At 35.3% G+C, this 27,579-nt stretch overlaps 1 protein-coding gene and 2 long non-coding RNA genes across 3 annotated transcripts; all 3 read left to right on the top strand.

Annotated features, from left to right (window-relative positions):
- Positions 1–1,433: 1,433 nt before the first annotated feature.
- Positions 1,434–6,310, top strand: LOC128547174 (uncharacterized). Its single transcript, XR_008366346.1, has 4 exons — positions 1,434–1,486; positions 1,885–1,952; positions 3,420–3,500; positions 6,237–6,310. It is a non-coding gene; the product is annotated as an uncharacterized LOC128547174 (long non-coding RNA).
- Positions 6,311–7,725: 1,415 nt separating this feature from the next.
- Positions 7,726–11,782, top strand: LOC123535466 (sodium-dependent multivitamin transporter-like). The gene is made up of 6 exons (XM_053520555.1): positions 7,726–7,857; positions 8,106–8,241; positions 8,607–8,695; positions 10,927–11,039; positions 11,347–11,417; positions 11,777–11,782. The coding sequence occupies exons 1-6, from the start codon at positions 7,784–7,786 to the stop codon at positions 11,780–11,782; spliced, it is 489 nt and encodes a 162-aa protein (XP_053376530.1). The 5' UTR covers positions 7,726–7,783.
- Positions 11,783–16,464: 4,682 nt separating this feature from the next.
- Positions 16,465–17,362, top strand: LOC123534192 (uncharacterized). Its single transcript, XR_006682952.2, has 2 exons — positions 16,465–16,598; positions 17,038–17,362. It is a non-coding gene; the product is annotated as an uncharacterized LOC123534192 (long non-coding RNA).
- The last annotated feature ends 10,217 nt before the right edge of the window (positions 17,363–27,579 follow it).

Here is a 27,579-nt window from a genome sequence, read left to right as displayed (position 1 = left end):
AGACGAAATAAAGAAAAACAAAGGCTTTTCTTTTGAGCACTATTACACCCCAGGGTGTAAAACGACAAAAAAAAAAAAAAAAAATAAATAAAAAAAAAAAAAACACGGGAAAATCTCGTCTGGTATATACAAGAATAGAATGTATACAATACTTGTATTAATAGAAAAATATATATGTTTGACTTAAATGAGCAAGGAAGTGGCAATAGTCTGCGTTAATCATCTTGACTGTACATTTTATAATTGCAGTATTTACAGAGACGTTTCCAGTCTAGAACAGTGCAACTTCTCGGCATGACAATGGGCATGCTGCAAACGGTATTATTATTTTCTTCAGTTCATAAAATATCAAATTTGGTACCTGAATAACGAAAATATAAAATTCCACTAAACAAATACGTTTATTGCACTGGACCAGTCACAAGAAGACAGTCTGCCACCATTAACTAATGAAGGCTATATTCATAGATATCTCAACATAAAATAAATATTTCATAAGAACTTGCGTCATAATATTCTAGCGCAAGCATTTAAAACTTTTTTCCAACATCATATGAAATGCATTGATTCATGTAGCTGTATAATTGTTGTGTGTCTTGTTTCATGTAGATACATCATCGTTATGTGTCCTGAATTTTGTAGATGTATCGTATTTTCTAGTCTTGTTTCATGTAGCCGTATCATCTTTATGTGTCTTATATCATAGAGATGTATCATCTTATCTTGTCATTTTTCATGCAGCTGTATGATCTTCATGTGTCTTGTTTCATTTACCTGTATCACTTCAATATGTGTTGCTTTATGTAGCTTTACCATCGTAATGTGTCTTGTTTCATGTAGCTGTGTCATCTTTATTTGTCTTGTTTCATGTAGATTTGGCATCTTTATGTGCATTGTTTCTTGTAGCTCTGTCATCTTTATTTGTCTTGTTTCACATACACGTGGCACCTTTATGTGTCTTGTTTCATGTAACTGTGTCATCTTTATTTGTCTTGTTTCATATAGATGTGGCACCTTTATGTGTCTCGTTTAATGTAGCTGTGTCATCTTTATTTGTCTTGTTTCATATAGATGCGGCACCTTTATGTGTCTTGTTTCATGTAGATGTGCCATAGTTGTATGCCTTGTTTTATGTGCTTGAGCCATATTTATCTGTCTTGTTTTATGTACGTGTATCATCGTTATGTTTCTTGTTTTTTTACCGGTACTGTTCTATCCTTGTTTGTCTTGTTTCATGTAACTGTGTCATCTTTATGTGTCTTGTTTTATGTAGCTGTGCCATCTTTATGTGTCGTTTTATATGTAGCTGTATCATTGTTATGTTTCTTGTTTTATGTAGCTGTGCCAGCTTTATGTGTTTTGTTTTATGTAGCTGCATCATCTTTATGAGTCTTGTTTCATGTCGCTGTATCATCGTTATGTATCTTGTTTCAGCTTCTATATGTCAGCATTGTCCTGTACTCTCCAGCACTTGCGCTAGAAGCAGGTAGTATAATATTGTTCAATGCATTTGCATCACCTTTATTTAAACGTACAAATTTAGATGTTTGTATCAAACTTAATATGTTCAAACATAATACACAAATGTATTTACTTCATGAAATTTATATTTTTATCTTAAAATTATAAAAAAAACATGTAAGCCTTTTCCACAATAACTCGTTAGCTCTGCGTTCGATAATTATTAATGTATAGTGTCATATACAAATATTAGCTTGTTTTACTAATTAGCTGTTGTAACAGAAATATTGATAAAATGATACGAGCTCAAAGTAATAAGGCTGACATACATAGAATTACCTTTTAGCAACACAACCAGTACAATAAGGTCCTAAACTAATTGGTAACTGTTGATATAATTATTCATGATATATTCTGTTTCAGTTGCTGGAATTCCGGTATGGTTATCTATTGTAATAATAGGACTAATAGGAACAGTTTACACAGCTATTGTAAGATTTTTGCTTCTTGTGCTTTTTATCTGGCGTTCCATGTAATTACAGTTTTCAGTAGTTAAAATCATATCACGACAGAATAATTATGCATAGGAGGGATATTCAATACATATGCAGCTGCAAGGATATATTTTAATGTATTTTGAATATATGTATATCTAATGCCCTAGGTTGAGGGTCTTCTAACAAAAGGCATTCATCAACTATGAACGGGTTCCGTAGAAAAGGTATTATGACAGGACTTTTCTTGCGCAGCACATGCATTAGATTTGCAGCAACGATGTTCTTACAGCAAAACCCTCGAAGTGTCTTTGAATATGATATCATTTTTCCGTATTTGTCCGATAATACTGTATTATCTAAAACTGCATACATTTCCATTTTCGTTGCTCAACAATGCAGTCATGTAGAGTCGATATCAGATCTTAGTTTCTACATAGGACACTTATATGATATTACAAAATTAATTTGGCACAGAATGTAGCAAAATTTCATATAAAACTTTATATTTATTTTGCAGTTGAGTAGGTTTTATCTATTGTAAACGGAGACGTGTTTTATTTTTATAGGATAGCATTATTCCATCAATTCTTAATATGTTTGTCATTAACCGTTTACTCATCTAAAACGCCTATCATTACGACAACAAAAGAAATTATTTAAGAAAACTTTTAAGGCGGCCAGGCACAATTTTCAGGCATTTTTTAATTGCTCAATATGGCACGCAGTTGGGATAGTCAGAGAGTGAAAATTCGATGTGCTTTTAACCATAGATTTGCACTTATCTAGTCAAAAGATCCTTTGAAAGCATAAAACGCAACCTGTCAACATAATAGCAGAATAGGTTTGCTTGAGTCTGTTCATGAGGTGTAATGAAATGTGCAACACCCTTCACGCTCCCTAGCACGGGTAGAAGCGGAACTCTTCTAAAGTAAAATGAATGCACTCAATGATTCCAGAGACATTATAACAATAATTTCTTCATATATTGAATGATTAACGTTCGTTATTAGACATGTATCGAGAATTATGCACGAGTCCTGAATTGAAGAGAACTGTAATAAAAGTATATTATATACAAGAAACAAATAATTTTAAATTACGGTCTTGCAACCAATATGAACTTGTGCACGTCATTTTATTTGATATTATAAAAGCACTTACGATTTTCTTCACATTAAAACGTTATATGAGCAGCGCCATGAGAAAACCAACATAGTGGCTTTGCCACCAGCATGGATCCAGACCAGCCTGTGCATCCGTGCAGTCTGGTCAGGATCCATGCTGTTCGCTTTCAAAGCCTATTGCAATTAGAGAAACCGTTAGCGAACAGCATCGATCCTAACCAGACTGCGCGGATGCATAGGCTGGTCTGGATCCATGCTGGTCGCAAAGCCACTATGTTGGTTTTCTCATGGCGCGGCTCATATATTTATATCAATAGAGGAACATTTGCTTTTCCAGGGAGGAATGAGAACCGTGGTCTGGACTGATACATTCCAGTTTGTTATGATGTATGGTGGTCTGGCTGTGATCCTTGTACTGGTTAGTATTAATTTGATATTGAAAGTGTCTAATTATTACGCAAGAATATAAAGATCTTATATGCCTGCCTGTGTAAGACGGGGTTTTCCCTACCCGAGGGACAGTGTGGAATGGAAAACCGAGCGTTAGCGAGGTTTTTTATCCATGCTGTCCCGAGGGTTGGGAAAACAGTTGTCTTACACAGGCAGACATGTTAGATCATTTTCTTGCCTATCACGTTTAAAATAGATCGTAGAGACAAATAGATTCAAATTGGGTATTTCCTGACATTATTTATAAGGTTTATGACGTCACAACAGTGCCAGTACTATGTGACGTCACCTTAGTGCACGCAATTTTAGACAAGGGTTTTCCCTAGGGAAAGACAGGGATATCTATCCCCGGCGCGTGCTCGGACAAATGTATACTTTCCCCGCTAGGTAGGCAAGAAAGGTGAATTTTAGTGAACATGTATGTAATAATTCTGCTACGTTCTTTTCTGTAAAGAAAATAATTGGCAAAATACACGAACTATTACAAGGATTTTTAAGCATTGACTAGATACATTTTTTATAGACAATTCTAACAAATATAAATGTACCTGCTTTAATTAAAAATAACTTGTCAAGGAGAATGCAACATTTTTCGCACGTAGTTGGAATAAAACCTTTTTTGTATGTAGCATTCTGCCTTGTGGACTTATGACAAACTTTTTGAACCCATCACCTTTTCATTAACGATCTTTAGTTCATATCCATTTTCTGGCGATGATTGTTATTCCACTGGGAATTTTTTGTTGAAAATTAATTTTTGTATTTTCATGAAACGGATTATATGTTAAAATCTTATCAATTAATTAATGCATTTAAATAATCGGGATTTTAATATGTGCGTGTGAAATGTTGTTTTACTCTATAGTCGGTAGCATTTACCGAAAAGAACTGCAGTTAAATAAGACACCATTGCACCACTCCTGATTTAAATCCAAGTCCGTCAAATTTTATTTTATGGTGATCTGTATAAAACGTTTTCGCATACCATTATATGATCAAAGTACGAACTAGAGGTACATTTTATACATGATATTTTATGTATAGCAGCTGTAACAAATTTTCACGTTCATGTTTGTTTAAAGATATATAAATGAGCCGTGCCATGGGAAAACCAACATAGTGGCTTTGCGACCAGCATGGATCCAGACCAGCCTGCGCATCCGTGCAGTCTGGTCAGGATCCATGCTGTTCGCTTTCAAAGCCTATTGCTATTAGAGAAACTGTTAGCGAACAGCATGGATCCTGACCAGACTGCGTGGATGCGCAGGCTGGTCTGGATCCATGCTGGTCGCACACCCCCTATGTTGGTTTTGTCATGGCACGGCTCAAATTGTCTACTAGACATTAACCTTTATTTCAACTACCTCATGAATTCGTCGTAAATTTTATGTTTAGATTTTATGTGGCGTGAATAGTTTGAAAGGTCATCAAAAGGTCACGTGAAGTAGAATCAATCTAAAGGATCAATCTAGTAGGTTAAATGCAGTTCAATATTACAATTTTAAATTATTTTCCCTTTTCATGTTTTATCAGGCTCACAATTTTGTTTTGTAATACAATCATTTATTACAATATAAAAATGTAATTGCCACTGAAAAAATAATAAAGCACAGGAAGCTTGATATAATAACTGAATTTACATACATGTACGTTTCTTACCTCAAGAATTCCATACGGACTTTCAACTTTTATTCATAGTGAATATGATACTTCAAAGGTAGAAAGTATCGTCTGAAAATGCTTTACTTAAATGTTGGTTTTGGTTATCTATAAGAATGTCTTTCAAAATCTTTTGGCGATAAGTTTGTCACGCCTTTGTCACTTTCAGAGTACTCAATTTATATGGATTTTTAAGAGAAATTATTGTTCACCTAAAGTGTGTGGGATGGTCTCTTTAATATTTAGTAGCTAAAATCACGGTCTAAGGACCATCCTTATTAAACCACAACCCAACAGCAGTACATGTATTGATAAAAATAGAGGATATTGCATAAGTGTCTTATTAAACGAGTTTAATATAATGATAAAATGCGTGACTTTGCCGAAATTCAATGTGGAAAGACACAAGCGTAATATTCTTTTTATCACATGAAAGCTTTTCCTGCTGAAACATTTAAATGTCTTCTCAAAGTAAATTGGACCAACGTCTCAATGACATATACTTAAAACGACGTCAACGTCAAACCTTTATACTATTAACTCTAATATAGACAAAGTAAAACATGCATATACTATTTGATACCGAGGATAATTTACTAAACAAGGAACCCACTGAGGCAGCGCCTTAGAAAGCACTGGGGATGGAGAGGGGGTGGGGGTTCCACTCCACCAGTTCCAACAGTTAACGGCAGACCAAACCTCAGTATTTATGCCAACCATATTTCTAAGACAAAACAGTTGCTTTTAACGACTATATTCTTCAGCATTGTATATAATGATGTGCTGAGAATTTAAGGAATGTATAGAAAAAGAACATAGTAAGAACGTTAAAACAAACAGAAGACGAGCAGAAAACAGATCATGAAACACAATATGGCACCGACTTGTAACGAGTAGTGGCTAAACAACCACATTGATGTTTGACGCGATTCTAACCAGTTCGAACCTTGTTGCTATGTACATACATAAAACACAAAACAATATTTTTATGACCAATATCTTTGGTACCATGCCAGTGCTATTTTTTATGTATTCTCCTTTTCAGAGTATAAAAGAAATAGGAAGCTTTTCAAAAGTTTTCGATTTGTCATGGAAAGGTGGTCGGATTAAATTTGATGAGTATATATCTTTATCATCTGGTCTTAGTGGTCAACTTGCTTAAATGGCGCTGTTAAGTCTTATATGGCTTTATGTCTGCGTATGGGGTGTTCTGTGCTTCCGGGAATTCTATCCTTACCTTTTATTTCTTATGTTCTGTTTTTCGTGTAATTTACTGCTAGTAATTAATTTTAATTTCATTTTACGCAAAACGGTATTATATCAAATACCTGGACAATTGCACCTTGATGCTTATAATACAATTCTCGAATGAGTAAAGTTTATTGTATGAAAATGTATAATGTTACGTTAAAGATAAAAATACCCACCCAAAATTCTATGTTGGTGTGCACAAAGACATCATTTCTGTTCACGGACGTAAAATTTTCGTGCTACATTTTAAATAGAAGGTTTTCTGTTGCTTCTGATATGTAATCAATGTTTATAATGCATATAAATAGAATCATCTTGATATCTCACAATATAAACTTTGCAGGATCGAGAGGAAAACAACAAATTGGCTGTCTAGCGCTCGACCATCATTTGAGCCGTGCCATGGGAAAACCAACATAGTGGCTTTGCGACCAGCATGGATCCAGACCAGCCTGCGCATCCGCGCAGTCTGGTCAGGATCCATGCTGTTCGCTAACAGTTTCTTCTATTCTAATAGGCTTTAAAAGCGAACAGCATGGAGCCTGACCAGACTGCGCGGATGCGCAGGCTGGTCTGGATCCATGCTGGTCGCAAACCCACTATGTTGGTTTTCTCATGGCACGGCTCATTTCATTTCTAACACTTGCCCCCCCCCCAACCTATTACAGATAGCTTCAGAAGTATTGTATATTCATAATTTTTATGTAATATGTTACGTTGAACGTTGAAGATCGTTCTGTTTTTCTTAAAGTAATATCACAGAATGAGTAGTGTGCGTAGAATTAGTCAAGTTACAGACATGCATCAGGAACATCATACAGTCTAATTTCTTTATTACAAAATATTACCGGTATTTAGTAATAAAGTGAGTCAATTTCGGACTATTTTCGTACTCCGTTAGAGCTGTACTGAACGCTAGATGCTCACCAGAGCCTGAAATAATATCGCTTTTGGTATTCCTTCACCAGAAAAGACTGGGAAGTCGCTGACTGTATCATTTGACTAAGCGTTGTTACTATTTTAAGTACTTTCGGATCATGGAATCCTAAGAGTCATGCTGTGTATTACAGCTAAAACATGCTGGCAAATCTCTCAGGAACAGATTCAGTTAAACCGAATCTATTATCATTCAGTGGTCTCCCAAATTAGATACAAACCGAATGAAAACTCACATGTGCTATCAAATGGACAAATATATTTAGATCCACTGCATTTGCAAATGTTGGGTTGAAGTCGCTATGAACAAGATAATTTAAATCTCTATTCTTCCTCCGTAGTATAAACCCGGACCCTCGTGTACGTCATACAGTGTGGGGATGTGTTATTGGTGCTGCGTTTAATATGCTGCCAAATTGTTGTAGCCAGTCGGCAATACAGAGGATTTCTTCCATAGAAAGAGCTAAGGATGCCAGGAAGTATGTATAGTCTTTGATATGCTGATGTTTGATAAATTGTAATAAACGTACTTACAGACCATTTGTGTATCGTTACCTTTGTTGCATATCAGGACTTCGCTTCCATCCTGCTTCAGATATTTCTTAAATTATAATTTAAAAGAGACTCTCCTTTCCGTAGGTAAAAGTTATCTTAAAATTCATTTCATTGAATATGTTCTGCCTGATTGTTAGATTAATTTTAATACTTTTTTTATTAATCTACCTAGTGCAACTCTTCTGAATATACCTCTGGCGGCAACCTTCGCTTGCAGCCTTGCATTGACTGGCCTGGTGCTTTATGCATACTTTGTTATAAAAGCATGCGATCCTTTGGCTGGTGATCAGGTGTCAAATCCGAATCAGGTTGGTTATTTATAGAACTGTAAGTTGAAGTGGAAGCAAATTTATTGATTTCTTTCCCGTGTACTTGAATTTATTTCTGAATAAGAAATATAGAAATGTTCAGTAGGTCCTACTTACGCTTAACATATTTTTCTAGTTGCCTTACGTGACTATACGAAATTAGAAAACAAGGATAGCGTATTATTAATGGAGTATTAAACTATTCCTTTTTATATGTATATATATACATGAAGAGGAAAACATGTCTTTTTCTTTAGTTTCGAGAATTTTTACGCTCCAAATATAATGTATTAAAAGTGGCATACTTTGAAATAAAATAAACACATTAACTCAGGCAAGTCAGCCGGATCTGCTTTGAATTTTAGTTGATGATATATTTCGTCATGAATACGTTAAGCGATGTACCAGGACTGGCTGGGATTTTTCTTGCAGCAGTTTTCAGCGGAGCGTTAAGGTAAATACTAATATCGATTCGTTCGTGCTTTCTAGATATGTTCTCTCAGTCAACTAATTACTTAATATACTAACAAGAGCCATGTCAGACATGGCTAATCCCCCCACCGGGCATATCATAATGGAAGGATGTGGTCCGCATCAGGGGTTTTAAGATGTGGAAGAAAGAATAAGTCAGTAGTGAGGTGGTTTACTGCTAAATTTTATTAATTTTCATGAAGAGTATAACTATGATGTTTTTCTGATGCTACTGTAAAAAGAAGGAATGGAAAGCTAACAGGGAACAAGAGTGCCAGAATGTCACAATATATGCCCGTCAAAGCAAATTTCTTTACTCTAGCAGCTGTATTTGCAAATGGAATGTTAATTTTGTGGTTGTTTAGTAATCATTGTAAGTCTTTTGTTTTTTAAAGTCCACAAAAAAACTCCTTACTAGGTAGAGATACCTTATATATAATAAAATTAATAAAATACACCTAAAACTGGAGAGTAACATCTATGCTGTACCACAGGAAAGTGGTCTTGTTTTTTCGCTAGGGTCAATTATAAAAATGTTACAATATAAGTTATTTATAGTAACAACTAAGGGAAGTTAATCTTTATAAAAAAAAAAAAAAAAAAAAAAAAATTGCAAGTCCACACAAAAATCTTTATCAGAAAGAGACTGGTCAAAATACACCTCAAAATTGGATTTAGCATGTTTGTTGTACTACAGAAAAGTGGTCTCGATTTTTCCCTACGACTAGTAATGAAAAAGTTACAATAAAAGCTATTTAAAGTAACAACAAAGGGAAGTAATTCTAAAGAAGGGAACTGCGCATGACACTTCGTCTCATGATGGTGTATAATTGTGCCAAGTTACATCAAAATCCCTCCATTCATGAAGAAGAAATGCTCCGGACAAGGTTTTTATTCTTGTATCCTTTGACCTCTAAGTGTGACCTTGACCTTAGACCTAGGGACCTAGTTCTTGCGTATGACACTCCGCATCGTGGTGGTAAACATTTGTGCCAAGATATATCAAAATCCCTCCATGCATGAAGAAGATATGCTCCGGACAAAGTTCTTTAAGAAAATATTATAAAGGGGAATAACTCAAAAAATAGGCAAGGTAGAGTTATTGTTCTTGCACACTGCACTTCCTCCCAATGTGTTCTATCAGTGTATGAAGTTTAAAGAAAATCCCTCCAGTACTTTTGGGGTTATGCTCCGGACAAAATGTTTTAAGAAAATATGATAAAGGGGAATAACTCAAAAAATAGGCAAGGTAGAGTTATTGTTCTTACACACTGCACTTCCTCCCAATGTGTTCTATCAGTGTATGAAGTTTGAAGAAAATCCCTCCAGTACTTTTGGAGTTATGCTCCGGACAAATTTTTTTAAGAAAATAAGATAAAGGGGAATAACTCAAAAACAGGCAAGGTAGAGTTATTGTTCTTGCACACTGCACTTCCTCCCAATGTGTTCTATCAGTGTATGAAGTTTGAAGAAAATCCCTCAAGTACTTTTGGAGTTATGCTCCGGACAAATATCGTTGCGGACGCACGGACGGACGGACGGACGGACAGACGGACGCACGGACGGAGAGCATTTCTAATATCCCCTTCACCTTTGGTGGGGGGATAAATAATGCTAACAAACTGGATGTATTTCTTGTTGCCTGGATCCCACAGCGATACGTTCGTTCTCTGAGGCGATGTACAAGATATATTGATATCGAAACAAACATTCTTTACTTATTCAATTAATTGATTCTTGACGCTTATACTAGCTATTTGGTAATACTCGCGTGTAGTTTAGTGTGTTAGCAAGCTGAGAAATTGTTGAAACTATTTGCCTCAGAGATCTAGTGGCTAAGGGTCTTTGGGTGACTTGCCTCCCACCACTGTAGGTTCGGAACCTCGCTTGGGATGTGAAATCTTTCATGTGAATCCATCAATCTGTGTTGCATATGTTCTGTTGTTCTATCCATTTACCAACCCGTACCTGCATGCTGCACGATGGGGCACTTGGTGTCAACAAAATGTTTGTTCGTTCGAAGTACAACTATGGACTCTTTCCCATGGGAGAATACTTGAATATTCTAAACCATATCATTTTCCAACTAACGTTAGCAATTATATTAAGCTTATTCAGTTAAAACTAAAATGATAAGTCAATATGCAAATGGATCTTTTAAGTATTTGAATGTAGTAATTAAAGTATTATTGTTAAAATCTTGTTTGATTTTAGTACCTTGTCGTCGGGTATAAACTCAATGGCTACAAACGCTCTTCAGGATATCCTGTCTGGATACTTACAGGAGGCTCAACAAATTAAAAAGACATTCATTTTAAAACTATTAGGTATACACACATATTTGATACAGCCTAGTTTAAATAGTTTTAATATTCAAAATTTGCAATATATATATATATTTCTATAAAAACATATATGTAATATATTATGTGTAGAAATGACTTGTCAAATCATGCCTTATTGTGTTAATTCGTTCAGCTTAGATTAGCATTGCAAAGCAGATGGAGAATGATACGTAGCATTAAAATCTGAAAACGAATTCTTTTATTCAAGTTTTTATCAGACAAGCTTGTTTATTCATAATATAAAGAACAAATATGACAGTTTCTGTTATTTTATTCTTCATTTTTCTAGTGCTAGTATACGGCATTTTGACTGTTGTATTAGCGTATCTATCACAGTATTTGACAGGTCCGGTGACACAGGTAATTATATATAAAATATATATGTTTTATGTGATGCTGTGGTTTTCAATTCATTATAATACAATCATCTTGGCCTTATGAAACTTTTAAGAAAAGCTATTTTGTTACATTTTACCGTCTATCATAGACTGGGTTTTCTGGAATGCACATTCTGATTCTTCAACGTGCGTGGTTTAAAGCCTCCTCTCCAATATGTCCTATAACAGTATGTCCTATAACAGTACATTGTTTAGCAAGTTAAAATTTATATTTTCTGGGTCGGATATCGAAAATGGGTCCTCTGGATTTGCAGTCCCGGACCACCTTTCACTTATATACAACATTTGACAATGATTTTCTTAAAAGCATATTGTTCTTAGATTTAACCTAGAAATGCTTTTATTCCAAAGTCGATTTTTGATATAATCTAATTATTTCTTTTATCGAACACAGATGTGCAGTACAGCTTTTGGTGCAGCCGGTGGTCCAATTGTTGGAATATTTTTCCTGGGTGCTGTTTTTCCACAGGCTAACAAAAACGTAAAATTTTGATTTCTAGCCCCGTGAAGTTGCTTGAAAATGCATTTACAATCAATCTGACATTTGATTTTTTTCTGTCAGTCTAGCACCAAAACAGTAAAGTGAAATTGATAAACAGTTCAGATGTTAATGATCCAAGATAATTAGTTGATATTCAAACGATTGTTAAATGCTTTCTTATTCATTAAAGTATAGTAAATTTACCAATGATATAATTAAAAAGTACTATGCTTAAGCTATTGAAGTTATCTAGAAATCAACCTGATTATTGCACTGTTATTGCTTTTGTAATAGGGTGCTTTCGTAGGGGGATTATGTGGAATCGCTATCAATATGTGGATCGCTCTTGGCTCCTTTTTGTATGGAAATAAAGCTCCACTGTCATCTCCAGTTACTACATCCGGGTGCTACCAAAATGAAACGAACTTAACTCAGCAGAATCTAACACTGCCAACCGGAAGTTCAACATTTGATATACATTTTGATCGTTACGGGAATAATACTACACCTATGGATTTGCTCAAGCAAGTATCATTTATAAGCTACTTATCAAGTATATGTTAATATCTTTGTTAAACAGATGCGTTTTCATAATTTTAACATATACATAATCATTTTTGCTTTCCAACTACTGATTATTTAGCCTGCAAAATTTCTATAAATTGAACTGGTCCATCCTGGAATTTTGGCAAAATCATTTATTATTCGAAGTATTCAATGAAAATATACTGACAGAGTAGCAAATAGTGTAGACCATGATCAATCTCAAATGGGTTATTGCGTAATAGTTTGAAAATAAAGAAATGGTATATCTCAAACAATATATTCATCGTTAAATGAACAAAATCAAAAAATAAATATGAAAATTATACTAGCGGAAAAAAGAAACTGTGCATGGGTATAATATGCTATAACTTAGGAGGTTTATAAGAAATCGCAAAAAAAATTCAGCAGGGTTTTATCTGACCTGTATTTAACACCAGCTCAGTTGATACGGTTATTGCATCAGCAGCGTCTTGGATAGATATCAGTTTTCAGAGACGTTCTCTAAACAAAGTTCAGCTCATCACTACCGTGTATGTCCACCATCAGAATCAATGCATGCTTGGCAACGACGCCTCATTGATGCGACAAATGTGCTGAAGAATGCCTTGTGAATACCATTCCAGATTCTCACAAGCGCACGTGACAGGTCAGGTAACGTCTACGGCTGATTTTGGAGGCCACGTAAGCGACGCTGCATCTCATCCCACACGTGTTCTATAGGCGACAAATCCGGTGACATTGCAGGCCAGGGCTGCACATTTACATGGTTCTGGATCAAGACGTCGGCGACGACCTGCGCGCGAGCGTTATCCTGTTGCAGCGTGGCGTAACGTTGCTGCACAAATGGAAGGACGTGAGGCCGTATGATTTCGTCACGGTATCTGATGCCTGTAAGTGTGCCGTCCACAACCACAAGAGCAGTTCTGCCAAGGGATGAGATGCCACCCCACACTATGACACTACCTCCGCCGAATGGACGTCGTTGAATCACACAACTGTCATGGAAATGTTCACCTACACGAAGGTACACTCTAGAACGACCATCGCTGCTGTCGAGATGAAACCTGGACTCATCCGTGAATAAAATATGTGTCCAGTCCTGTTGCGTGAAGTGTATGTGTCGTCTACACCAGGCAAAACGTGCTACACGATGACGTTGCTGGAGAACAGGACGTATAGCTGGACGTCGTGGACGTATGCATCGCTCACGCAATCGATTACGTACCGTTCGGGGACTAATTCTTCTAAGGCCAGGAATACTTCAAGCCGTCAAAGTAGCAGTTCTGAGTCGTTTACGGAGATGAACCACCCGGATGTACGTATCCTGGCGATTAGACGTTATGCGTGGACGTCCTGACCGAGGCCGGTCTCTGGTGGTCCCAAACTGCTGGTACCGTCTCCACAAGGCGTCTACAGTATTTCGGTGCACACCAAATTGTCTGGCAACGTCAGTATGACGTACACCAGCTTCAGTCATGCTTACGGCGCGGCATCTGTCAATTTCATCAACCTTGGCATGGCGTTTCAAAGACGTTTTTCAAAATTATCCTGGTTTTGTGTCTTACAGGTATCAACACTATGCTTTTACACAGGTTTAGGCGACAAACGTGTTTGCGATTGACTGCTGCCCGAAAAAACAACGTGGAAACGAAGACATTGGCCAGACGGACAAACTACCCGTGCACTTTATTCACTGACCAGTGTAAATGACCGAGAGGGATACACAGCTTACCTGTGTAAAGTTTCAAGTTTTAATTTGTAAAATTGAGCGATACATGAACATTTTACACATGCACAGTTTCTTTTTTCCGCTAGTATAGATAGAAAATACACTTAATTAGAAAGTGTAATAGAAAGTGTAATATAACACGGTTGTTATAAAAGAAGCTTGATCTGGAATGCTGTATTCGCCTGGAGTTGATTTTTACCAGGTTGGATCTCACGAGTGTGATCCGACCTTGCAAAATCCACAAGAGCCGAATACAGCATCCCGGATCGTGAAATATTCATGTGCGCTATTCATAGAACTGTGTTAGGTCATGGATATTAATGAAAGTAGTCCGGCAGCATACAATACGAAAGATACAATACGGAATTTAACAGGAACAATGCAGATTTTTTTTTCTGCCTGTTCATATTTAATTGTGAAATACAAGACAATTTATTTACAGAATTTATATGTATATAGGTATATAATAAAACTTACTATTAGATAAACATATACAGATTACAGACTTTAGGAATATTTTAGAAATTGTATTTCAGCATTTTCATATTGTACTAATTTACAATCATTTGTAACTGGTCTTACTGATTAAAATAGCACATAAAACAAGATAGTAAAATTAACCGTTTAAAGATTGTCCAGAATGCGTATTTCTAAATCATTAATTGACGCTCGGAAGGTCGAAGATTATACCAGTGTGCCCACTCATGCCTAACACAATGCCCGGAGGGTCACATGGGGTCTTTCTGTACCACCAAAAGCTGCATGATCTGCATATGTGGCGGTTAAGTTTAATTGCAACTAAAAGAGAAATTGATAAGAGGTGAAATAAACAGAGGAAACTACATGAGCGTCTTTTCTTTATGAATTCATTAAACAAGTTGAATGAAAAATAAATGTGACGCTCTGTCGAACAAGTCATCTTTTTTTTTTATTTAACGGGTTTAAAAAAATTCTATGTGGAAACATGTGGTATTCTTTTATCACGTTTTAGGTTTATCTTTTGAAACATCGGAATACCCTGTTTCTTACAAACCAATTCAGTTCGACCGAAGTCACATATACTTGAAATGTTATCGATGTCTAAATGTAATTTCACTTGCGTTATACCACTTTTGTGTATTAGCAGTATTGCACTCCCTGGACCTCAAAACGTATGGTTATAAGTTATATCAACAGATTTCTAGACTTCAAAAGAAAGCCAACTTCCCAAATATGGAAGAAAAAGCCTTAATCTGTCATTATAAACAAGAAAATGTTATTATACATTTTTTGCATTCGTATGCACCGAAACAAATTCTCTGGTAACTTAAGGAAGGTGACGTGCTTCGAATGTACCTTTTTAAATAAATATCAAATGATTATTGCCCTAAATTAATACATTACCTTCCCATTGAAAATTTCCACAACATTGTTTATCATATTAGAAATTAAGTAATTACTTCATAATAATTTATAACATTATAGCAAGAATTTAGAAAACTTACATTTTATGGACAGTTTTGATGTACTCAAACGTATTGTCATGCATATGAATAGAGGTTCTTTTAAAATTTCTTATTCCAAATTTTTCCAGTTAAATGTCCGAGTAACGTTAAAATGAAACATTGTCGTTTTCGTAGTTTTCATATATAGCAAGTGACTTTCTACTTATTTCAATTGAATTGAGATGATACACAACATACATTTGTTTTAAGACGGTTTTAACGTTTTAACCTTTAGCCTGCTGGCGGCAAGCGATTCTGCCTTAGCGACCAGCGCAGACCAAGATCAGCCTGCACATCCATGCAGGCTGATTCTGGTCAGCACTTTTCGCTATTCAGTTGGTTAGTTTTCAGTGAAAATCACTCCGAATAATAAATGGTACTGCCGCAATTGGATGATGGACCAGTCCACTTTAGAGATTTAGCAGGGTAGAGGTTAATATAATGAGCATCGTCTCTTGCAAGCAACATGATCTTAGCTTGCAAGTGCTATTTGGTATTCTAGTGTTAATAGACCTATAAGTATATAATTATCTGAAAAATTAAAAAAACGTGTTATCTTTTACGGAAAAGAAAATCTGGACGCCATGCAATTCCTTGTTTTGATAATATTTGGAGTTTTAGCTATTGTCCGGCCAGGGTTAACTTGAACATGTAATATAATGATTTATTACATCAGTGCATAATACCATCATTTTTAATGGGTATGTTAAGTAATTGCTTCGTGTACGTGGGCAGAAAGAGAAATTATTTGATTGTTTAGGTCAACTTTTATTCTTGATTTCAGTGTTCATCATAGTGTGAGTAACAATCATCTTGCCATCTATGATTTGTCCTATATTTGGCTTGGATTTATAGGATTTCTGATTGTTATAACCATCGGCTTGGCTGTCAGTTTTGTTACAGGTATAGAATTATTAATCTGGATAAAGCCAGATAGGGTACCCTTGTTATAAAGTTATTAATATTATCATTATCATACTTCAGTAAGAAATCAGACAATCGGGCCGAACATATATTAAGGTTGAAATTCGCACTATATCTCAACAATCAATTGATTTGTCTAAGGATAGCAGATGTTTCAAATATATTTTAATCAGAGGATTTTTTTGCGTCACTGAAAATTTGAATTTAACAATGTCTTACACGGTTCAACGCTACAATGTATGGAGGAGACATCTGTAGTACTTATTACACACGTTCGGAAGGAAGATACCAAAAGTCATTGACTTTGCTTGTTAGTTTTTAATATCTTTTACTACGAACAAATAGTATTTATATAATATCATTATCATTTTGTGTTTTTTTTCAAGAAAGAATGATAACCTTAATATCTCAATACCAGGTAAAGATAAAGAATTTCCCACGGACCCGAAGTACATCATACCTTTTCTACGACGTGTGTGGTCATTTGATGATTCAACTTTACATGAACAGCCAAGAACTGAATACTGTTTAGTTTCAACTGACGAAGAAATGAAAGTGATTGTTCCCAAGACGAAAACATAATAGAACCAATTAAATGAATTAATTAAAAACATGTGAGTGAAATAACATGACTGAGATTTTAAGAAAAAATAATAATCTTATACGCTTACTTATGTCAAAGGCGACATTTTGTACCATTCGAACGTCTATAACTAGTTTGAAATAAACAATGATATACTGTTTATAGATATTATTATACATTTGATGTTCACTGATGATTGCAAAAGTTTCAGTCGGAAACATTGATGCATTGAAGTTAGACGAAACCATCTACGATGCCAAGTCGATTTGAAATGCAGTTCTATGTCATGTAATGGCCTTGGGGAACTTCTAACGCCATTTGGATATAGTTCTTTCATAATTCCAAAAGAACATTTATCAAATTTCCTACACATTAAAAAAATGTTGCTATGGAATATCAGAACTGCAAAAACATTTAAAAGACCGAATACATCTTCTACATCCCAAGCAAAGTTTCGAACCCACAGCGGTGAGAGGCAAATTAATTTGAAGTCCTTGCCTTAATCACTTGGGACAGAAAGCCAAAAAAATATCTAGATTTGAGTAACTATCATCGCCGCAGTTTTGTGTGCCGTGCAGTGGCCATAAAACATTTTATAGTTTTTATATACATTTTATTAAATTTCTAGAGAGTTCTAGAGAGATCCGACCGCTTAGCTTAGTAGGGAGAGCACCGATCTACGGATCACGGGTCATGAGTTTGATCTCAGGACGGGGCGTATGTTCTTCGTGACGATTTGATAAAAGATATTGTGTCTCAATTTTTTTGGTTCTCTTACTACCTATGATTCATGTGGGTAAGTTGGCAGTTTTTTTTGCGGAGAACAGGTTTGCGCTAGTACAGAATCGAGGAACACTGGTTAGGTTAACTGCTCGCCGTTACATAACTGAAATACTTTGAAAAACGGCGTTAACACCCCCACCGCCAAAAAAAGCCCGAGAACAAACAAAGATTTCTAGACGGGACAGGCTTAGTTAGATATGGTCACACAATTAATTAGTATGTAGTAGAAATACATGGAAATACCGATTAAAATTTTGATGAGAGAAACATTTTTTCTTAATTACTAGAAGAACACGGTTATGCCTCGTACATGCAAATTATTACACATGTTCAGTTCTAGCTCAGTTCAGGTTTATATTGATAAACAATCATTTATTTCATAATGAAACTGGTTAATCACAACCCTGCCAATATTATTGGCTCAGTAAATAACTCACAGTGATTCCAAGTAAAATTCTCATTTAAACAAATAATTTCAGAAATAATGCCTCATTATGCCACTACTCCTTTCATGTGTCATTTGGCTATCTGCTAATAAGGACTGAACGCAACACTATAATAACTTGGCTTGGGAAAATGAAAGATACGTCATCACAATCATATTGGTAAAACTTTGACAAAATGGCAAGCGTTACTGAAAATGCTATAAATCATTGAAACATTGCCAAGCTAAAACATAAGACTCTTCATGTGCAAACGTAAGTACTCTTCATGCAATTTAATAATACAATGTACATTGAAAACGAAATTGATTATAGAAATCCAGTTGATCTTATAGCCTTAAAAAGCACTAAAGGAACTGCGCATTAGCCCTGTGGTCCGATTGCGTATTGGTGGACATGTTATGAAACGGTACTTTTTCACTTAGGATGGTCACACACGTATACTCTATACCTTTTTTTATTCCATCCTTTATGTTTTATCAATGAAAAGTGGCCACAATATTTAATGATCAGTTGACTTAATCAAAATATAACAATCTTAACATTTAGACAAGAAAATCAATGCAATCGTCTGATCCATGTTAATTTCACTTTTCAAACCTGTTTTCGAACTCGGGGTTCCTCATAACAAAGGTCTGCGTATAATCAAAGCTAATACATTTATGTAACTTTAAAAAGAATTGCGAATATGGACTAGGGTTAGTGATGAAAGCCCTTTATCTATTATGGCAGAAGAATCTTCTAAAACAACTTGCTGAACCCTAGCAGCATATATATTGAAATGTACCTAAGCTGGTAATGCGCATGTTATTTAGAGGACGACGTTATAACAGTATTTGGGTCGATAACGTGGTGTAACTGTTTTAGCGCAGATTCATATCAGTCAAGAAAAATGCTTTCACTGCACTGGATAACCTTCTGTAAGAGACCGGTGATGTCATGCTTATCTAATATTTTTGGCGTTTTGCGGATGTCTAGATTTCCACCATCGACATGTACTATATTGTTTTTTGTACCCAATCGTCAAACTGCTACCGCAGTTTAAAAAAAATCACGGGTCTGTGTATGAAACAATTACTGTTTTATATGTAGCCTATTTCTATATATGACCAAATAAATGGAAACTTATTAAGGTATGCAAGTTGGCGGGCGAATCAAAACGAAAAAGTACAAATGCTGTCAATGACGTCATTTTAAAAAATGATTTGTATCGTTTTTGTCGTAATTTATTCATTATTTCAGCGTTACTACACCAGCATTAGGTCGGAGACAAGTTTTGTTTTAGAAGAAATTTTCACGTTAGCTTCTGGTTGGCAAGCGCACATATATATGTTAAGGTATACTACTTCCTTAAGTAAATGTTTGTGGATTGAACTACGAATTCAAGACAGAAACGCTCTTTATGGTATATTTTATCGGTCGCTATATTCTCCTTCTCGTGTTTTGACTGACATTGAAAATATCCACAACATACAGATTACTGGCGTTTTGAATCTTGTCATGCCAAATTCTACCACTGGCACCATGTTGTACCCTACCCCTAGGTTTTCTATAAAAACCATGGTCATGAACGGGAAATTGCACTAACCCATTTCAATCCTAAATTTCTCACATAAAACGCTAAGTTCGGTGAATGGGTACCAAACATATTGAACAAACGGTAATTTATCTTCCATCGTGCACCGGTCACATTGTATCAGTATTTCATATTGCAGAGATACTCCACATATGTTATGCTTTCGTTAACGTTACAGAAAACCTTGCGTGAACTCCCCTAATGAACATCCGGTCTAGAGGTCACAGCAGTGTGCACATGTTAGGCAAAATGTAAACAAACAAAAACAGAATGCAAAATATTCACAGTTAAACAATAAAAGTCGAAATCACAGGTGCTAGACACATAATCAAATATTTTACTCATAGGCCTATATATGTATATATGAGACTTAAGGTCCTGAACGGAACAAAAACATCATGCTGAACAAACAAGAACACTGTTGCAAGAATCGATCACTGTTTTCTCCTTGTGGTCGCCGCTTGAAAGCGTCAATCCAAGTGTTAACGCATTTTATTTAATTAAAATCCCTAAAATAGCAAAACAATGACGAAAAGTTTCACAAAATTCAACGATTATCAATCCATGTCGATTTCGACGTCCATTCTATACAGGTATATAACACGGTTTCTGATCGATTCCTACGAAAAAAAACGAGAAACGGCTAGAACTTCCACATACTTTCAATAAATGAACACTTTCCTGTCAATCTGCGAAGTATAAACTGAACGATAGCCCTCTACAAACATAAATCACCTGAAAAAATACGAAGTGATCTAATTTGTGACAGTATTTTATCGCCATGTATTCAGTTCGGCACTGAATATTATGCTAGGAGTTAGTTGGTTAAGACGAGAATCGGAATGGCTTGCATTTCACCGCTGCCGGAAGTTGACACTTTGCGGGGAAACACAAGCGGAACTTCTCGGCTATCTCCGTTATTGCGGTAGTGCAAGAGCAAAAAAATGAACGAAGAACAAAAAAGAGTCTGGAAGTTTGTCCAGGATGGCCATAACGTGTATATAGGGGGGTATGCAGACACTGGTAAATCCTTTCTGGTGACAGAAATAGTTTCCTGGGCGATGAGCACCGGCAGGCAAGCAGCGTTAACGTGCACCACAGGTGTGGCATGCTGTCTGTATCCGCAGGTAATACATGTACAATATTACTAATTTTATTATTAGTAACTCCTGTCATTGCCAGATGTAGTATGTATCAAAGATCACCTGAGCTTATGCAACTTGTTATTAACTACGACTTTGTAAAATAAACATTAAAAATAATAAATAAAGCTCAAGAGCTAAATATCATAAATGAGCCACGCCATGAGAAAACCAACATAGTGCTTTTGCAACTAGCATGGATCCTGACCTTACTGCGCGGATCCATGCTGAGGCACAGTCTGGTTAGACTCCATGTTGTTCGCTTTCAAAACCTATTGCAATTAAAGAAACTGCTAGCGAATAGCATGGATCCTGACCCGACTGCACTATATGTTGGTTTTCTCATGGTGCAGCTCATTTAAAAAAAATCTTTCTGAAATAGTCAACGATTTTATGTGTATATGGAGTACCAGATACGGAGGTATACTTTGTTATTAAACATATTTCACCACGGATATAAGTTATTTTCATCTGTGGTTAATTTGTATAATTGTTAAGAAGAGGCAGAATCAGGATTTTGTTTTGGACAATGCCTAAAGTCTCTGCAATAATTTAGTAGTTGTACAACAAATTGTGCAATCTGACATGTAATTTACGTAGTTTGAGGGTGAAACCTCCAGATAATCATCTTATTTTTAAGACATATATCTGAAGATGTGCCCCTTGGTTTTATTCAAAAAAGTATACTTATTTATTTATTTATCTGGGGTTTACGGCGCACCAACACAGTAGAGGTTATATGGCACCAAACAGGACTACAAATTTTGGTATACAGATAATGATGAAAAAATATGTATTAGGTCTAAAAAAACTCTTTGTTTCCTGTAACATGCTAAAACGAAATTAAGGTAGGGAGGTTGGAAAATTTCATTTTTAAAATATATATATTTTTTTATTTAAGGGAGACTTTTCAGAAATTATTTTTGTGTCAAAAAAAAAAAATGAATACAAATAAGGGGATACTGCCTTTAGAGCATCAGTAACTTTATTTCTTACATCACTGACCATGTTTAAAGCATAAAAAATGCAGTTTTGCAACTTTTTGTAAAAAAGTTGAAAAATTTCCTCCAATGCCATCAAACATTTAGCGCCAGGCCAAAAATTTAGGCTGTGTCACCGGAAATAAACACATTTTTTTTTACACCTAGCTTAGATCAAACATAAAGTTTCTTTTAGATTCTTTTATATTAAATTTTACCAGTCAACTGTATATAATTTCAGATGCATTACCAAATGATAGTGCACAAATGCAATGTCTAAGTGGATGGGAGGTTGACAGCGCAGCAACTCAACACACTCATAGACGCAGCAGATGGTCGCTATGTAGCGCCGCAAAAAAGATGAAAAATGTTGACATTTTAATAATTGACGAAATTTCCATGTTAAGTAAAACCATGTTTGAAAAGTTAGAGTATGTTATGAGTGATGTGAGAGGAAGCAGTGAGTTATTTAGTGGGACACAGCTTGTCGTTGTAGGAGATTTTCTCCAACTCCCCCTGTTAGAAATTCTAGGTACAATGACCCTGGAGGATTCTGTTTCCAGCCTGATATATTTCAATTTCATAGTATATATCTGCTACATGTTATGAGACGGCAAGATGAACAGTTTATCAAAATAGTGCATAATCGTGCCATTCGAAAGGTTGACCATGAAACTAGCGCTTATGTGAAACATTTAAGGAGACTTTTAACATCCCCAGGCCAAGAAACGACAAGACTTTTCTCTGTTAACATATTAGCAGACATTTACAACAGAGACTGCTTAATGAAACTCAATGGTGATGTCTTTGAATTCGAAGCAACCGACGAGGGCGAGGAGCGGCACTTAAACATTTAGATCGTTCAGAAGACACTTTGGTTAAAAAAATGCAAAGGTAAATACAGAATCGATGCTTTAAAATTATCCCCTTACAGATTTTATTCTTATCTTGAAACCAGAGTTGACTAATGTCAAGTAGGTACATTTATGAATGATATAAGTTTGTTCAAGTATATACTGATTTCATAAAGGCTAGTTAAATGCTTACATGCCATTGAAAATGATACTGGTAAAATTGTGTCCTTCTTTATATAGCTTAATATACTACAGTAATTAAGCCATGGATTATCATAACAGAATGTATTTTACATGCAAGCAAATAAGTGTTCATTTACATATTCATTTCAGGTCATGTTACTGCGTAACCTGTCTGACCAGCTTGTGAATGGTTTATGTGGCACAGTAGTGGAAGTTAGAGAGGGTGAAGTAGATGTCCACTTCTCAACACTAGGCGAGCTAACTACTTTAACAAGGATGAACTTTGCAGGTATGCACTCATGAGAAATAATTTCTGATTCAAACTGTGACTCCTTACTAAGTAGGTACACGTATTAAGCAAAACAGGATTATAGGTGTCACTTGCTTTATAAAATTTAATCCCTATCAAATGCATTAAAACACAAATAGTTACATACTACATGTATATGTAGATATCTTAAGAGTTATTGTAATAAATATAGCTCAGTGTTAAGTGGCTATTATTTAATGATGTATTCCTAGAGCTGACAAAAAATAACATTGTTGAAGTGATTAGATACACGTGTATAAATTTTCAGTAATTCATCCAGCCTCCAACAGAAACTTAGCAGTGAAAAATCAGGTGCCGCTGAAATGTTGCTATGCAATTACAGTGCACAAAGCTCAAGGAATGACACTTGATAGGTATCTTAATTCCGAATCATTATGTCTTACTTTTGTTACATAGGAATGACATATTTACTTATATATTTTAAGAATGGAATAAAATGTTAGATACATATTTACTTATATATTTTAAGAATGGAATAAAATGTTAGATACAATATACCCAGATAAATCATAAAAAAAATCTAAGGACAGTAAGATTAATACGAAATTTCACACAGTTTATGAAAACAAAATAATGTTTGGAAACATTATATACTAAAGTGATAATACCTACGTTTAGGGTTGAAGCTGACTGCAGACAGATGTTCCAGTCTGGACAGGTAGCTGTGCCGATGGGCCGTGTAATGTCAACCGATGGTTTGCGGGTGGTGAACTTCACTGAAGACGCTGTTATTCAACAACCTTCACTGGTATTAGATTTCTTGAATGGACAGTGGATACCAGCAGAGGTTGATAAATCCTGCTGCCACACAAGGTGAGAACTTTGTGTACTCTCTTGCTTTAATATGCTCCTGATCCTGTTGTGTCACATTATTTTACATTTAAATGTCATCAAAGTTTGCTGCCATTCATTCACTGCAGTCACGTTACTTATCATCAATAGGGAGTTGGCCTAAACTTAGACTCAGTGAAAACCGAAAGTATTTTGTTTTCACTTGAAATCAATGTAAAGGTGTTCGAGTAACAGTGTCAGATTGTATGCCGATTAATATTAGGACTGACGAACAATACCGCCAAACCTTAAAATCTGTTTTCGACAAGCACCGGTAACAAATATGCGCGATTCTATTTGGCTTGTGGCTGATCGAAGACTGGAAATCCGCTGTCTTCGCTTGAGTATTCTGCTAACGTGTCATGCTTACAACACATTCTCACGAGTAGCGTAATTTTTAGCTAGAATTTTTAGCCAAAAGTTATGTGCCGAGTTTTATAAACAGGTTTATGTTACTTTTGTATACGTGCATGAGAAGAGAAAGCTTATTGATATGGTGAAAAGAGCTTTTCTGTCTACATTTTTCCATATACGAACTTTCTTGAGCTTTTATTTCTTCAGATGATTCAGTCTCTTAACCATATTTGTTTCAGTTTTATGATAGACCAACTGACAACTATGAAAAAAAGGCGGTAAAAACAACTACAGGAATGGCATCATTGAATTTCATAAATGGAAATACCATTCACCATTGGGCAGGAATAGGAGACTGTAAATTTAATAAAATACATTTAGCATCTTTGGTGAAAGATGATGAAGGATACGCATATTAAGCAAAACACAATATCAAGACGACAGACATACTTGTCATTGACGAAATTGGCATGATGTGAAGTCGCGTATTTGATATCATAGAGTATGTTTGCATGCACGTGAGAGGGACTAGTGTAATATTTGGTGGTATACAGATATGCTATTATGACACTTAAAACATAATATGGCAACTTTTTAACTGTAATACCAGGGAGGCACGCCAGAACTGACTTTGTTTACCATATAGGCAATAATGTATTAGAAACTGTACGTGACTATAAATAACTTGGTGTTATATTCATTGAGAAAACAGATTACATATCGTACACTGATGCACTGGGTAAAGCAGCAGGCAGAGCGTTGGGTGGTGTAACTACTAAAGTACATTAAAAAAGTATTGGTAATAAATCCTTTGAAAAATTGTTCTACAACTGTGTTATACCAGTATTAGATTATTGCTCTAGTGTATGGAGATATAAGGCATATCAAAGTCTAAATAATGTACAGAACAGAGCAGCACGTTACTTTTTAGGTGTTCACAGGTTCACACCAATAGCAGCAATAACGGGAGATATCGGATGGTTGCCAGACAAGTTCAGAAGGTGGTTTAACATGTTGCGTTATTGGAATAAACTTATTACAATGAATGATGATAGATTGCCAAAGCGAGTTTTTATTTCGGACTATAATAACTGTTATAATAATAGTAATAGGTCTAGTGAAATCAGATCCATTACAGACTTACTTGGATTAAATACATATTTTAATGAGAAAAGGACAATCGATCTATCCTTAGCCAATGACAAAATGGTGACCTTGTTTTTCCAACAGTGGAATAATAGTGTTAATAATAGCCCGAAGTTAAGAACATATAAAATGTTTAAGTCTAGTTTCTCAACAGAAGAATATGTATAATTAAACCTTGAAAAGAATGAACGTTCGATGTTGGCACAGTTTCGGTGTGTGATTTTAGCTCTGAGAATTGAAACGGGACGCTACACTGGTTAGGAAGTCAGTGAAAGAACATGTAAACTTTGTGAGAATAATCAAGTTGAAAATGAAATGCACTTTTTATTAGACTGTGTGAAGTACGATCACATTAGACAGCAAATATTTGGTAACATATTAGCAGACGGTGTGTATATACAGAAAACCCCAGAGTATAAACTGTGTTATTTGTTAAGAGAACATACAAGAAAAACAGCAAAATATATTGTGAAAGCTTTCTTGTACAGGCGGAAATCTTTATATACTTCAGTACAATTAACAGCTCATGTCTATCTTATTGCCATACATGACATTTAAATATAAATATAATGCACATAGCTCTAATGTGATTTTGCATGAAAATTAGTTTGAATATTTCTGCAATGTTTTTCGTTAAAACCACATTTATCTATTGAATTTGATCTACTTCTACTATACCTGATTAATTACTACACATCGCTTTATATACTATTTGTAATTTAAAAGTGACTTATAGGACCATGGGGCGGGTGTTTCTTATATTAATTTACTGATGTATTTGTATATACAATGTATTGAATATGTATAACACAAGTCACTATAATAAATAATTTACTTACTTACTTACCAGCACAATATTATTGATTGTATTTATCATTCGTCAATAACAATGCTTAAAATGGGAAAAACAAAACATAATTGTTTATTCTTCATGTTTAAGGTAATAGCAAGTGTGACTTTAAACAGCTCCGGCCAGTCCCAAACATATATCTGGAAGATTCAGGAAATTATTGCTTCTTTTCAGATATATTCAAGAAAATTTTCACACATAGGATCAACCTAACAACTGTAAGTAACGGAAGCCGTGCTACCATCCTTTGGCGTAAGCTTTCATTATATAATTCAGCTGTGTTCATAGTTTTTATGACAGGGCAAAAAACTTAAGTACATGTATTTACCGTTTGATTACAGTGTTAAGATTATTTGATTTTTAGTGAAAATCAAGAGGGTATATTTTGTACTTTAACAAATACTGGTGCATTTCAAGGCTTTGAGGCAAGATCAGGAAATGCAGATAAATGCAGTCCAGGAACTTTGTGACGGGGAGCCCTCTGAGGAAACTTGTAGTCTTCTACGATCTTTAGAGACAGACCTGTGCAAGGAGAGTCGGTGCTGCTTTTTGGTAGCAACATGGATGTGGATTTTTATAATTAAGACATGCTTGATGCAATGGACGGAGTATGTTTTCACAGCTCAGGACGAAGGTATTTTTTATCAATAAAGCCAACCCAAATTGAAAAATTGTTCAACTGGATTTTTCTGGAAAGAATTGAGAAGGCGAGCAAAGAAAGAAAAAAAAATAACTTAAATTTTTGTTTTTGCTTTAGTGATAATCACAAGCGAGGGAAGAGAAAAGAAATATATTTGCCTTGACTTGGCTCCCACTATTTAGCTTCCACTATTTTGCTCTTTTATTTGTTTGTTTTGGGTTTAACGCCATTTTTCAACAGCTTTTTTAGTTCTGTAACGGCGGG

The sequence above is a fragment of the Mercenaria mercenaria genome, chromosome 12 (genome assembly GCF_021730395.1).
Source record: "Mercenaria mercenaria strain notata chromosome 12, MADL_Memer_1, whole genome shotgun sequence".
Taxonomy (NCBI): domain Eukaryota; kingdom Metazoa; phylum Mollusca; class Bivalvia; order Venerida; family Veneridae; genus Mercenaria; species Mercenaria mercenaria.
The sequence above is the reverse complement of the archived record's forward strand: the minus strand, read 5'-3'. Positions and strand labels throughout refer to the sequence as shown.